The sequence below is a fragment of the Strix uralensis genome, chromosome 3 (genome assembly GCF_047716275.1).
Source record: "Strix uralensis isolate ZFMK-TIS-50842 chromosome 3, bStrUra1, whole genome shotgun sequence".
Lineage (NCBI taxonomy): Eukaryota > Metazoa > Chordata > Aves > Strigiformes > Strigidae > Strix > Strix uralensis.
The window spans coordinates 72,876,176-72,890,092 of NC_133974.1; the positions used below are offsets into that span (position 1 = coordinate 72,876,176).

Below are 13,917 nucleotides of genomic sequence, written 5' to 3' on the forward strand. Positions count from 1 at the left end.
TTGCTTCTTATGAGTTGGGAGTTTTAAAACTAGGTAAGATCACTAACTTGAGGAAGGAAGGGAAAATAAATAGGACAGAAGTTGCAATGTCATCAGTATCTACTCAGTAGAATGGTATTTTATTTATTAGGAACTGGGCAGTGCCTCTACTTGAATGAATGACAGATCCTTCCTATCTATTTTTACCTCTGGATAACTGTCCTGAGACAGAGAATAATGGATAGTCCTTAACAGTTGTACACTCCATACTTTTAATTTATGAACGTCATTGACAGAGGAAAGAGTTGTGTTAAGCTCTAACATGTTGCAGAAGAGGTCAGTATACAGGGCACTAACATACCACGTCAACTTGTCAGTGAATTCCTGATGCATGTTTAAGTACTGGCAGCTGCCATGGCTCTATAAAAGCCCTCCTACCTTAAAGTTCCTATTACTGTAGTGTTCAGCATCTCCCCATTTGCTATGATGAGGCAGTTCTTGCCCCCAGGGAAGTTTATAAACTGAATAAACAAATCAGGAAGGATGGGATTACAATCGCAGGCATGGAGGCAGAAATTACTTGCTTAAGGCCACAAAGCTAGTCAAGGATGGAGGTGGTAAAAAGATGTACGCCTCCTGACATGCACTATAGTGCCTCAGCCACAAGACAGACCAGGAGTTCTCAATCAGAGAACATGTGCTGCTGGTGACAAGCTATGAACTCAGCAGCTCTCTTCTCATCTTTTACTGCAAGAAAGAGGAGGAAGGACCAGTCTTCTCAAGACACCAGCTCCTCAGGAGCCAGCCAGCAGCAACATTCACACCACTCTTCCTGCCTCCCCATCATCATCATGGCAAATCCCCCAGGCATACAATCCTAACCCAAATACCATCTCACTACATCTCCCACCTATTCTGAAAACCCATAGGAAGAGAAGAAAGTATGGCTTTTTCAAATAATCTGTGCATGTCCAGTTGTCCACTTGCTTCTGACCCAGCCATCTCAGTTACAGTGTGACGCTTTATTCAGCACACGACTGACACACACACGTGCCACTTCACAGCTCTTAGTCTGTGAGAAAACCACTGAATTCCTTTGCCAGTGAGGCACAGAACAGCATTCATCCACAGCAAAGTTTCAAAATAACCTTGAAAAAAAACATGTAAGGCCACGCAATCTCTTCATTATTTTCTATCATGTCATTGTTATGTTTTAAATTGCTTTCCTCTGCTGAAATCACTTCACCCATGAATTCAAACTCCTCTAAATGTACTAATTAAAATGTCTGGTCTCTTACATGACATCTGGCCTGAGAACAGTGGTAACTCCTGGTCACCAGGAGGAAAGGCAGTCATATACATAGTTTTGTTATCCTGCAGGGTGGACTTTCTGAGCAAAAGATACATAACTATTAATTACACAGGCTCAAAAAGAAAGGAAAAGATAGACAGAGTTGCTACACTAGAGAATGACTGTCAGAGACTGCAAAGGAAATTAAAACAAATTATGAGGGTCTTCAGCCACACAAATTAAAAGGTAGAAGCTAATAAAGTGAAGTCACCATAATATACTAAAGATGGAATTAAAAAACCAAAATACGTAAGAGCTGAATGCACTATTCTTAACAAAGAGTGCATGAGGGATTTCAAAATCTTGGAAGAAAAAAACCAACACCATAAAGCTGGTATCAGCATTTTAAGTAAGTTCCTTTTCTCTTGGTGCCTTGTACCTGAAAACTATCAAACCCTGTATTTAAGTAATGTAAGAGGAGTGGAGGGAAATCTGAGTGACTACAGGCTTAATGGTTTTCAAACAGATTTTTAAGGAAAGAATATTTTTTAAAAAACTGAGATAAGTAAGAAATATAACCTTTGTTGTACTTTGTCGATGGGCTAAGGCCAACTGTATGAGTTTCAACAAGGCCAAATGCTGGGTGCTGCACTTGGGCCACAACCACCCCCAGCAGCGCTACAGGCTTGGGGAGGAGTGGCTGGAGAGCTGCCAGTCAGAGAGGGACCTGGGGGTGTTGATTGACAGCCGGCTGAACATGAGCCAGCAGTGTGCCCAGGTGTCCAAGAAGGCCAATGGTATCCTGGCTTGTATCAGAAATAGCGTGGCCAGCAGGGACAGGGAAGTGATCTTACCCCTGCACTCGGCACTGGTGAGGCCGCACCTTGATTACTGTGTTCAGTTTTGGGCCCCTCACTACAAAAAGGACATTGAATGACTCGAGTGTGTCCAGAGAAGGGCAACAAAGCTGGTGAAGGGTCTGGAGCACATGTCGTACGAGGAGCAGCTGAGGGAACTGGGGTTGTTTAGTCTGGAGAAGAGGAGGCTGAGGGGAGACCTCATTGCCCTCTACAGCTGTCTGAAAGGAGGTTGTAGAGAGCTGGGGATGAGTCTCTTTAACCAAGTAATAAGTGATAGGACAAGAGGAAATGGCCTCAAGTTGCACCAGGGAAAGTTTAGGCTAGATATTAGGAAGTATTTCTTTACAGAACGGGTAGTTAGGCATTGGAATGGGCTGCCCAGGGAGGTGGTGGAGTCCCCATCCCTGGAAGTGTTTAAGAGGTGGGTTGACATGGCGCTTGGGCATATGGTGTAGTTGGGAACTGTCAGTGCTAGGTTAACAGTTGGACTAGATGATCGTCAAGGTCCTTTCCAACCTAGATGATTCTGTGATTCTGTCTACCAGAGGCAAGCTATACCAGATATAAACCTGTCTCCAGTAACAACAATGTGACAACATCTCATCAATGTGGCCTTCAGGAAAAAAAAACCTGCAACAGCAATACTTAGGACTGTGTTAGCAAGGCTAGAAAAAAACCTGATGATTACGTGATTAACAGAGAGAAGAGAATAGACAGCCATGGCAGGAGAACTGTGGGACAGAAGAGGACGAGTCTGAGGACTCTCATTTACTATTTGCTAAACAATCTCAGCAGAAAGCCTGAGGAACACTGATGGATTTTGTTGGTGATACCAAAGTTTGAAAGCAATGCCAATGTGGAGAGGAACTTGGATATTACACGGCAGCTGCGGGGTTTAGGAAGAAATGATGAAAAACAGAATGAAAGTTATTAGTAAACAGCAGTTGCCATTGGAGATTAATGACAAAAATCTGACCTACAGTTTGGCTACTTCATACTTGCAAACACCACAGTCTGGGAGCCTAGCAGTATTAAGTCAGTCACAGAATGAGTGATGTAAGGAAAATGATAAAAAAAAAAAGGTGATTGATTTCAGGATGAACACCAGCAAGGTAAGAGTGACTTTGCAGAGCTCTGTGCATGCACCTATGTTGAAGAAAGTGAATACTGTAACAGATGCAGAAACTAGAGTAGGGCTGATGGTTTGACTCGATGATCCAAAGGGTCTTTTCCAACCTGAATGGTTCTATGATACTAAAAAAGCAGATAGGCTGTGTTATAGGAATGGCAAGCCTAACACTATAAAAGGTTATAAAAGCTGTGCTTGTTTAGTTAGACAGACAGTGCAAAAATTACCACCTAAGCTGGAAAACAGTATTACAGAACAAGAGCAAATGAGTCCAAATTGGCCATGGGAACACAGCTAATTTAGCAGCAATAGCTGCAAGAGTTAAAAATCTTAGCTAGTTTCAAACTGGAGCTCAGTCAGTTTATGAAGGAGATCATCTGATATGCGTGTCAGACAAAGCAGAGAACTCAGCTAAATGGCTCATGATTTATAATCACATGTTCTTTTATTCCTGTAAATTGCCCCTCATCATTCTGGATATCAACAGCAGATTTGGGAACACACGTTTACAAATATGTTTTGTAGAAAGGAAATGCCAAGAGGATTTCCAAATTTATTTTTTCTTTAAAGGGAAGGAGGTAAAATCTCACTGAGACAGTCCATATTTTGGGAGCTTTTCTCCTCAAAATAGCATCACACTTCTTTATTGGGCAAAACACCACTTTAATATTAGTTAGACATAATTCGATAGTTCACAATCAATATAAACTTTCAGTTTTGAGTTTAGCTTTGCATAATTTACAAACCAGCAAATTAATTTAATTCTGAAATACAGTGATACGTGATACCAAGGTCAATGCTAGAATGCTTCCTGACACCCAAAAACATTCAGGACAGCTCTCCTCTACCCAATCTCATTCTGAAAAAGCTTTATTTTGCAATGTATCCTAAAGATCAGAACTATCAAAAGAAAAAGTTTCAAGAGATATGCAGTGAAAATATGAAGTCACTCAGAACTTTCTCAAGGACTCGGAACACACAAACATATAAGAAAAGTGTTTATTCTCATTTGTCATAATAATTCATAAATTATTTCAAGACTGTTTTAAGCATTTTCTGCAATGGAAAGTCATTTAAATCAGTCACCTGACTTTCAGTGGCAGCAATCCATAAGCAAGGGATGCATGATTTGCACCCAGATTATTTGTGACAAGGCAGTAAGTAAACTCAGCTTTCACGAGCTTTGATATCCTGTCAGTGAAGGAAAATGTGTTGCGCAACATTCCATCTCTGAAGACTTTCCAGCTTACTGGTAAGAAAATCTGCTAAGATTTTAAAAAGCAAAGGGGTACAGGAGAAGATTTTTTTTTTGTTTCCACTTTACAACAGGTGAAAGAAATGGAATTTATTTTTAACTCAGCAGAAGTGAAGAAGGAAATAAAAAGGGCACCTGGGATGTGAATGGCATCACCATTCACAAGTGAATGGCAAAGATTCACAGGTCTTCTAGGAATAATGGTAGCTTATTTTGCAGTTTGTGGTACCACTGTGCCTTGTAGTATTAGACCATGATTTTAAGAGCCTTGCAGCAATACTAACACAGTATCACCTTCCTTCCCAATACCCCACTGGCACAGCTGCACTAAGCACAGCTGCTTGAGCAGCTGCACTATGAATGGGATCACAGAAGACACTGTGAAGGTTTGAACATCCCTTATCTAGTTTGTAGCACACATGTTTCAGAGCAGGCCAGTAACACCTATGCTGATAACGCTGTCAAGCGCCTTGTACTATGAAACCTTAGCCCTGCTTTAATACTTAAGCAAGAAAAACCACATTGGTTCAAAGAGCAAAATATTGGAACATAATCACATTACAGTTTGTTTCTTGGGAAAATAAGGAGTGAAGAAGTCAGAGATGAAATAACAGAGTAGAAAGATGCTGGACAGAATCTTAAAAATTAAAGCTCTCTGGAGGGTCACTGCATGCAACCCCTTTCAGTGGTATCAAGCAACAAAAAAAAATTTAAAAAGAAAATCCTCGAACTCAACATTTAAATGTAGTAATACCACATGTACTACTGGTGCCAAAAGTTTAGCTGAAGGATTTGGGCTTTATTTCCTTTTTTGGAAAAAGACTACTACTAAGAAAATAGTTTGAAGTGTCTTATGACATGAAAAAAAACTACTGAAGATTATTCACTTAGTGTATTAAACACATACAATTTTCATATGGTGGTTTATAAATGTGTTATACAATGTCTGCTCAGAGAGTATGTAAAATGGATACCCTTTCAAATACAACTTTGTATGTACTAAACAGATAGAGCAGCTAGCATCATTAGTTTATTCTAACAAGAGTACCCACACAATAAAAAGTCAATTACTTAGCTTATAAAAATTTACTGCTTCTACTTGAGTTTATACCATTAAAAATGTGTGACAAAGTCTTTCCAATTACACCAAGTAGACCAACTAAAGAAAGAAATAGAAAGCAAACCTTTCTTAAGAAAGGCACTAACAGCGTGCAATAAGCCTCCTCTTGTCACCTGACAGGACACCAGGAAAGACAAAGTCACATTTGACCTTGCCTAGCACAGCGCACTCTCAGCATTGAATGGGACATGCTTATTAGGAGTAGGAAGGAGAGTAACTGCCAAAAATATAGTCTAAGCCTCAAAAACAAACTTCAAGACTTTGGTTTAGGATTCCAAAAACATATTCATGCTTCACTTTTCTTCTGATTTACAACAATCCCTTTCCTCAGCTGAAACACCTTCAAGGGATTAAAAAGATGGATGGGGCAATCTGCCGAGTTGTTTATTGCAATAATTTCTGACACACTGACAAGTATGACTCAGGAAAGCTCATTCTTCTTTCTCTTTCATCCCTTAAGCCTTAAAAACACCTCTTAGGCAGCCTGCATTCACCGACTAAAAAAAAACCTAATAGTTTATCCTTTCTATTCACCTTAACAGAGTATTAAGAAACAGTCTGACTGATCAGAAAAGGAACTTGGAATTTTACAAGGTATTCTGTTGCTTTAAGCCAACACAGGAGGAGGAATGAGCGGCAGAGAGATGTGATGTAAGAAGCCCTGATGATGTTTAAATGATTACCTCTTCTTGAGCTGAGTACCAGACTCATCACAGGGAGTGACTAGCTGCATTCTGTGTTGATAAAGTTACCAAAATTTCCTGTCCTTTTTTTGTTTTATTGATACCTCTTTTCCCTTCTTAGCAAGGCTGCCTGCACACATGCCCACAGGAGTAAGTAAGAATTGCAAAAGATTTTGCCCTCATGGCATGTCTGAAGGGTAACAAGTTAGCATGAGTTCTGTAGTCCAGTCCTCTCCATTTCTGGGTGCAATTCAAGGCACCTCTCTCTAAACAAACCTTTGCACCTAGCAAGACATTTGAGACATCAGCAACCAGATTGAATTCCATCTCACTGATGTTTCTTTGCACTCCTTCCTCAGCTCTCCCTGACATGAGATGTGCCTTCTGAAACCTACAGAACCTCTCACTATTTGTCTACTTGCAAAACACACCAAGACTTTTTGTTCCCCTTGGAAACTATCACAAAAAAGAAAACTGCTGTGTGAGCAGAATGGCAATAATGTGATAAAGGCACATTTTCCTGTGCTTTGCCAGATACCCGTCAGTAGGCTCTCATCACCTCTTGCCCTCTGAGTAACTAGCAAGTCTTTCTAGGAAAAGGACTTTATTTTCTGTTCTGCATACATGCAGCATTTATGGACTGGGACTCTTTAACTGGCAGCAGTTACAGTGTGCTTAGAATCATAGAATCATTCAGGTTGGAAAAGACCCTTGGGATCATCGAGTCCAACCATCAGCCCTACTCTACAAAGTTCTCCCCTCCACCATATCCCCCAACATCTCATCTAAACGACCCTTAAACACATCCAGGGATGGTGACTCCACCACCTCCCTGGGCAGCCTATTCCACTGTCTGACCACTCTTTCTGTGAAAAATTTTTTCCTAATGTCCAGTCTAAACCTCCCCTGTTGGAGTTTAAAGCCGTTCCCCCTTGTTCTGTCACAAATCACCTCTAAGAAGAGACCAGCACCAACCTCTCTACAATGTCCTTTCAGGTAGGTGTAGAGAGTGATGAGGTCTCCCCTCAGACTTCTCTTCCTCAAACTAAATAGTCCCAGCTCCCTCAATCGCTCCTCACAGGAACTGTTCTTCAGGCCCTTCACCAGCTTCATTGCCCTCCTCTGTACTTGGCTCCAGCACTTTGATATCCCTCTTGTATTGAGGTGCCCAAAACTGGACACAATACTCCAGGAGTGGCCTCACCAGTGCAGAGTACAGGGGGACTATCACCTCCCTACTTCTGCTGGTGACACTATTTCTAATACAAGCCAGGATGCCGTTGGCTTTCTTGGCCACCTGGGCACACTGTCAGCTCCTGTTCAGTTGCTTGTCAATTAGAACCCCCAGATCCTTCTCTTCCACACAGCTCTCCAGCCACACCTCCCCAGGCCTGTAGCGATGCATGGGGTTGTTGTGGCCCAAGTGCAGGACCTGGCACTTGTCCTTGTTGAAGCTCATGCTGTTAACATTGGCCCACCGATCCAACCTATCCAAGTCCCTCTGTAGTGCCTCCCTATCCTCATGCAGATTGACACTCCCGCTTAACTTGGTGTCATCTGCGAATTTACTGATGATACACTCTATGTCCTTTTCAAGATCATCAATAAAGATGTTGAACAGAAATGGTCCCAACACCGAGCCCTGAGGAACACCACTTGTGACTGGCCGCCAGCTGGATTTAGCTCCATTGACCACCACACTTTGGGACCGTTCATCCAGCCAGTGCTTGACCCAGCAGACCGTTCGCTCATCCAGGCCATGGGCAGCCAGTTTTTCTATGAGAATCCTATGGGGAACTGTGTCAAAAGCTTTTCAAAAATCCAGGTAGATAATATCGACAGCTTTTCCCTCGTCCAATACTCAGGTCATCTTGTCATAGAAGGAGATCAGGTTTGTCAGGCAGGACCTGCCTTTCATAAACCCATGCTGACTAGGACTGATCCCCTGGTTGTCCATTATATGACTTGTAATGGCACTCGAGATGACCTGCTCCATGACCTTCCCTGGCACCGAGGTCAGACTGACAGGTCTAGAGTTTCCTGGATCGTCCTTTCTGCCTTTCTTGCAGATGGGTGTCATATTTGCCACCCTCCAGTCCAATGGGACCTCCCCAGTTAGCCATGATTTCAGGTAAATCATGGAAAGCGGCTTAGCGAGCACATCTGCCAACCCTTTCAGAACCCTTGGGTGTAACCCATCCGGTCCCACAGACTTGTGTCCATCCAGACTTGTGTGCTTGAACCCATACAAATCCTTGAGAAATGTGTATATGTAAGAACATCCAAAACTGTTTTGTGAAATGTTTCTTTCCTATACTGCAGCATCTTATGTGGCAAAATATTATCAAGAACACTTGCCTCCTTAAATAGTTAAAATCAACCATTTTACATATACACCATACATTGTGTTGGTCCAGACATGGGACTTCTGCTGTCAGAGAAAGAAATACAATTTTTTTTTTCACTTAAGGCAATAACTTAGACATCCAGAAACCTGGTTAGTGTTCTTGTTTGCAAACACTGCCATGACACTTCTGAAACAATGAAAATCTTCCTCAAAGTAATGGTGGGAAACTACAGAGGAAAGAAAGATGAGGCAGAGGTCATTTCAGAAGAGGACTTCCAGCAAATCAAAATACACTCCCCTGAACCATGAAATAAGAACACAAGCACAAGGAGAAATTTGTGCAAAATTAAAGGTTTACAGAAGTGGTAAATTTATCCTCAGCTCTGCCAGTAAAAACTTCAGCTGCAATTTACACCAGGCATGGCATTCAGTATTAACCAACTTCTGTGGATGAGCCAAAAGTCTGACATTCCTACATCAGAGGACAGCGATGAAGAACAAAAGGGGAATTAAAGAGGTTAACACCACAAAACAAAACCCAACAGAAGTAATTGCCTAAATACAGATATATTTCCCCACTCAGTCATAGCACAGGTTCAGTGGTAAAACTCCTACCAAGAGAACTCAAAATCAGAGAAAAAAGACTGAGTTGTCAGTATGTAGCAACAAGGCTCAGGGAAGAGGGAATGGACAGGCTGAGCTAAAAGGCTTATGCTATCTTGAATATAACAAGGGCCTGGTATTCACTTGGATACCTGAAACTGAAGCAGGGAACGCCTTCAGTTAGTGAGAGTTCACAACAGGACTCAATGGTTAAACTTTGTTTAGATTTTTTTTTTAAACCAGACTCTCTACATCTTTGTTAACCACACTACTCAAAAGGCACAGCACGTTGCAATTCCAGCTGCAGAGCAAGCAGAGAAACAGGCAATGCAGACCAGGGAGACAAAGTAAGGTTTAAAAATAAATTTGAAAAGATCATTTTGCGAGTATTTTTTTTTGCCTTGGCTGTGGCACATGAGACAGTGGGATCTACACAATGGATTGGTTTTTCGCTGCTGGCTGTCCTAATTCACCCTCCCCTGCACCAGCTCCAGTGTTTTTGTGACTCTGGGCTGAACTGCTTCTGTGTTAAGTCAGCAGAAAACTAAGCCAACAAAAAGTGCAATAGGTTTCTGTGGGGATGTCATGCAAAAACAGTTGAGCACAGGCGGAGAAAGGAGACAGGCTTAGCTGCTCTGGTAATGAAGGCTCAGTCTGATTAGATAGTGCATCCACAGTAGCTTTACTGTCACTTCAAAGCTCCAAATGAGACTATAATATTATAAATATTCATTTCAGCAAAAACACCATCTTATGTGGCAGTATCTCATCTTCTCCCTATCACACATATAACCGTTTGCCCAGCCACTGTCTGTGAGGGAAAGGAAGGGAATTTTTGTTGTAGTTCTTTTCAATCAAGACCAACTCTCCAGTTGAGTTTATCATGTGGCTCTATAAATAGGTGTGCTGACAAGTGAGGGGTTTCACAGGACTGGAAACAAGTAGCTGGAGGAAGGAGGCTGCTTAAGCCAGAACAGAAAATAAAAAATACCTGTATTTGTGAAATTGTGGTGAAAGTTCAGGCCATGCTATTCTCTTTAGTACTGTCTACACACTTAGCAGGAGGTTCTGCTCTAAAATAACTATGGTTTCAGTAAAGAATAAAATAATAATTATAAATAAAAATAATAATTATGTAATAATAAATGTATAAAATAATAAATGTATAAATATTATATACATTATATAGTTCTCATCATCCCATCTCATGGTGAGTTAGCATACATACATTAAGATATTTATTGTACTATACAGGAAACTATTATAATTGCAGACCCTGTCACAGATTTCTTATGTTCCTGATTTGGATGCAGCTGCACAAGGCTGAGAGCCAATCTCCTAGCTTGTGGTCCCTAAAAAGCCTCTCCCGGCCATGCAGTTCTGCCACTTACCTTACGGTATTTCCAGTGCCTCCTGGACTCTTCCATGAGCTTATGCAACTAAGCTACATGACAAAACATGAACTCCAATTGCTCATACAAGAATTTAATGACTGTCAGATCCAACGCGAGAAAAGGATGAACTGCACGAGAACAGTGGCAAAAGAGAAATGTGGAGCGGTGAAAATTTTTACTTTTAGCAAGAATGAGTAACTAAACTTGTTCAGCTAGTTACAGAACTGCAGCATAGCTGTCCTGCACTCCTACTGTCTGAAGTAGCTACAGGATCAGCTTTCTGCACTGAGTTTCAATGGCTGTATAGGGTTCAGGCACACACCACACTGAGCAGAATGTGGTGGAGCTTCTTGCTAACTGCTTTGCTGTGCAGCTTCACAAGGTGCTGGGCTCTCTGCCTGTGTAGACATGACCTCAATGTGGACTGGTGCGCACTTTGTAGCACACCTTTTAGACTTCAGTTGTGTAGGGTAGGAGAGCACTTAATAAACCAGAAAGTGCTGCATGTAGTCTCTGCTCATGTGCTCTAACTGGTTACCAGAAACAACGTATTTTTTTTAAACCATAAAGCTTACAGTAATTACAACCATTTACACTTGTGACTACCTACAACGTTTATTTAAGTAGGCCACTCTAGGAACTACTGGTTTTAATAATCTAACAAGAATCTAAAAATCATGCTGAATTTCTTTGCTTCGCAGAGCAAAGGCTGTCTCATTTTGAAGTCAGTTTTACAGAGATTTGCGTTCTATAGAATAAAATCTGAAGAAGAGCCTTTAGCTGGCAACACACAAAGGTTTTCCTCTATTGCAGCTACACCACTTTGTCTCCCAACAGAGAAACTGGGGCCAAAGATGAACAAAGAAAAAAAGAGTGTTAAAGACAAACAGGTGGATACGAACAAAAAAAAAAAAAAAAAGCATGAAAAGCAAGGATACGCTCTCAGTCAATGGAGGGGAATCCAAATTCAAGGCGATACTCTTCAGGCTTCAAAACCTGGATCAAGACTCAAGGCTGACGCCAAGATATTTCCATTCAAATGATACAAAACACACTTCCCACTTGAAAAGATCGCTCACTGCAGAAACAAAGTTACTTCACCCAGCCTATGAATGTTAGCTTCCCTAAATTCTTCATTCCACAAAGTCATATAACAACAAACATGGTTTAATGAAATACTGATTCTATTACCATTAAATAAATGTATTCAGAATGCAAAATGTTCTTACTTTGAATGGATGTTTGATTATTATAGGGAAATGAACAGACCTTTTAACTGTACAACAGTAACACTGGAGAGAACAACCCTCTTCCTTGACATGATCACGCTAATTTTAAAAAGGAAATACAAACATACAATACATATCCAGACTACCCTGAAAACCACTTGTTTCACCACCTTACCTGCAATGCTTTATTTTCTTACATAGGTCAGCATTTCCTAGCTACTCCTACCTAAACATAAGAAGTGAGAGCAGAATACTGAATCAAACTTTTCCCAAGAATGCTCTTGCTAGCAAAATATTACATAGAAATGTCCAACAATCTTTGAAAATTACAATGAATCAGAAGGGCAGAGGTTAACAAAACTGACTCTAGGAAATAATGTTGTTAATACCATAACAAGGATCTAAAAATAATTTTGTGCACTTTGCTGCTCCATTTAAAAAAAAAAAAAAAGGAGAACATTTCTTCTAGGCACAGAATGCTTAGCAAGATCAGAAACTTACTTCTATAAAGATGAACAAACAAAAATGAGAAAATAGAAAATTAATAAATATTCTTTGAAAAGAAGAAAGCCCTCAAGGGAATGGAAAACACAAACAGAATTTCTACCTGTTCAACCTTTTTGTTGTTATTCAGAAAATATTGAAGTGACATATTTCTATAGGTTTGGGTTTTTTTCAAAGTCAGTATGAAGTACAATGGGTTTCAACCCTTTATTTTCTATTGTTATTAAGTTTTGTTACTTCTTAGTATTTCTGTAAGACGATATCCCTCTATCTTCTTGTTCACTAGTCAACAACTTTGTATAAGAAACCTTTCTATTCTCTATCTGTAAATATATAGGTTGATTCATAACAAAAAGCATATACATTCTATAACAATGCAAACAGCTCCCCCATCCTTTCTACAATAACCAATGAATTTAACTAGAAACAGGACTTTCAAGTAATTTGGTTCTCTTTATGTAACTTACAGCAATATGTAGGTATGACATAAGCATGTAAGAACATGTTTCTCTGCTAGTTTAAGGGCACTAGCATAAGAAATGTCATGTTTCACATTACCACACCTCTTCAAGAGCATTGTTCCACAAGTACTCAAAGTTCAACTTTAGGATTAACGTAAGCCAACCTGGGTGTTCAGGACACAGAAGAGAATGGCTACACCAGTGCAAAGGCATGACTACTGGAAAGTAGCAACACCCCTTTCCTTTTATTAATTCTAAACACACACAACAATTTTTATAAAAACCGGTTCACTGTTCAGCCACAAGTTTATTTTGCTTGGGACCGTACATTCTACATGTCTATTGTTGCTTGTGCAGACTGAATTCTTAATGTAAACAGTCTGCCCACCTACATGCTTTCATGGGAACATGAGGGCCTCATGGTGAGGTTTTACAATGCAGTTGGACCAACCTAACAGCTCACTGCCACCAAAACAAGGCAGTCTTACTCTTTCTTCTACCACTTTTCCTCTGCTGTTCCTCTGCACTGGCTCAGGGACCAGTGACCCCCAATTTGGTTGAGTTTTCTCAAGTGGCAGAGAAATAAATCAGCAGGAAAAGGGAATAGTTTCTGTCCATTTATCAAGATAGGTCAGACGAATACTAATACAAGCAACTACAGGACACTTCTTTCAATGCAACTGAGTCATCCAACTATTTCAGCCATCTTGTGGAATCTCAAACATGGTGGTGACAGGAACGCTTGAGACAAAGGGCAGGGTGAGAAAAGTGCTTTTGAGTTTTTTTTTTTTTACACACTCACTTTAAGATTATTTAAGATTATTATTAATATCAGCATAAAATGAAGTCGCATTCTTACCTTTCATTGCTATTTTATCTATTTACTTACATCACTTACCACAGCTTACCAACAAACCATAATACAATAAACAAAATAATTACTTACCTACAAATCCTTTCTCTCCAACTAATTTAAGGGCAATTTTATCTGCCAAAACTGAAGAATTTCCATGTGCAATATTAGCAAAAGGCCCAGCATGAACAAATACTGGTGTTCCCTGA

General features: G+C 40.4%; 1 protein-coding gene across 1 annotated transcript in view; it reads right to left on the reverse strand.

Moving 5' to 3' along the window:
- Positions 1-13,917, reverse strand: part of MTHFD1L (methylenetetrahydrofolate dehydrogenase (NADP+ dependent) 1 like) — a 159,321-nt gene that overhangs the window by 79,095 nt on the left and 66,309 nt on the right. The window contains exon 20 of the mRNA XM_074862861.1: positions 13,802-13,913. Coding sequence (XP_074718962.1) covers positions 13,802-13,913 — 112 coding nt within the window. The remainder of the gene's footprint in view (positions 1-13,801; positions 13,914-13,917) is intronic.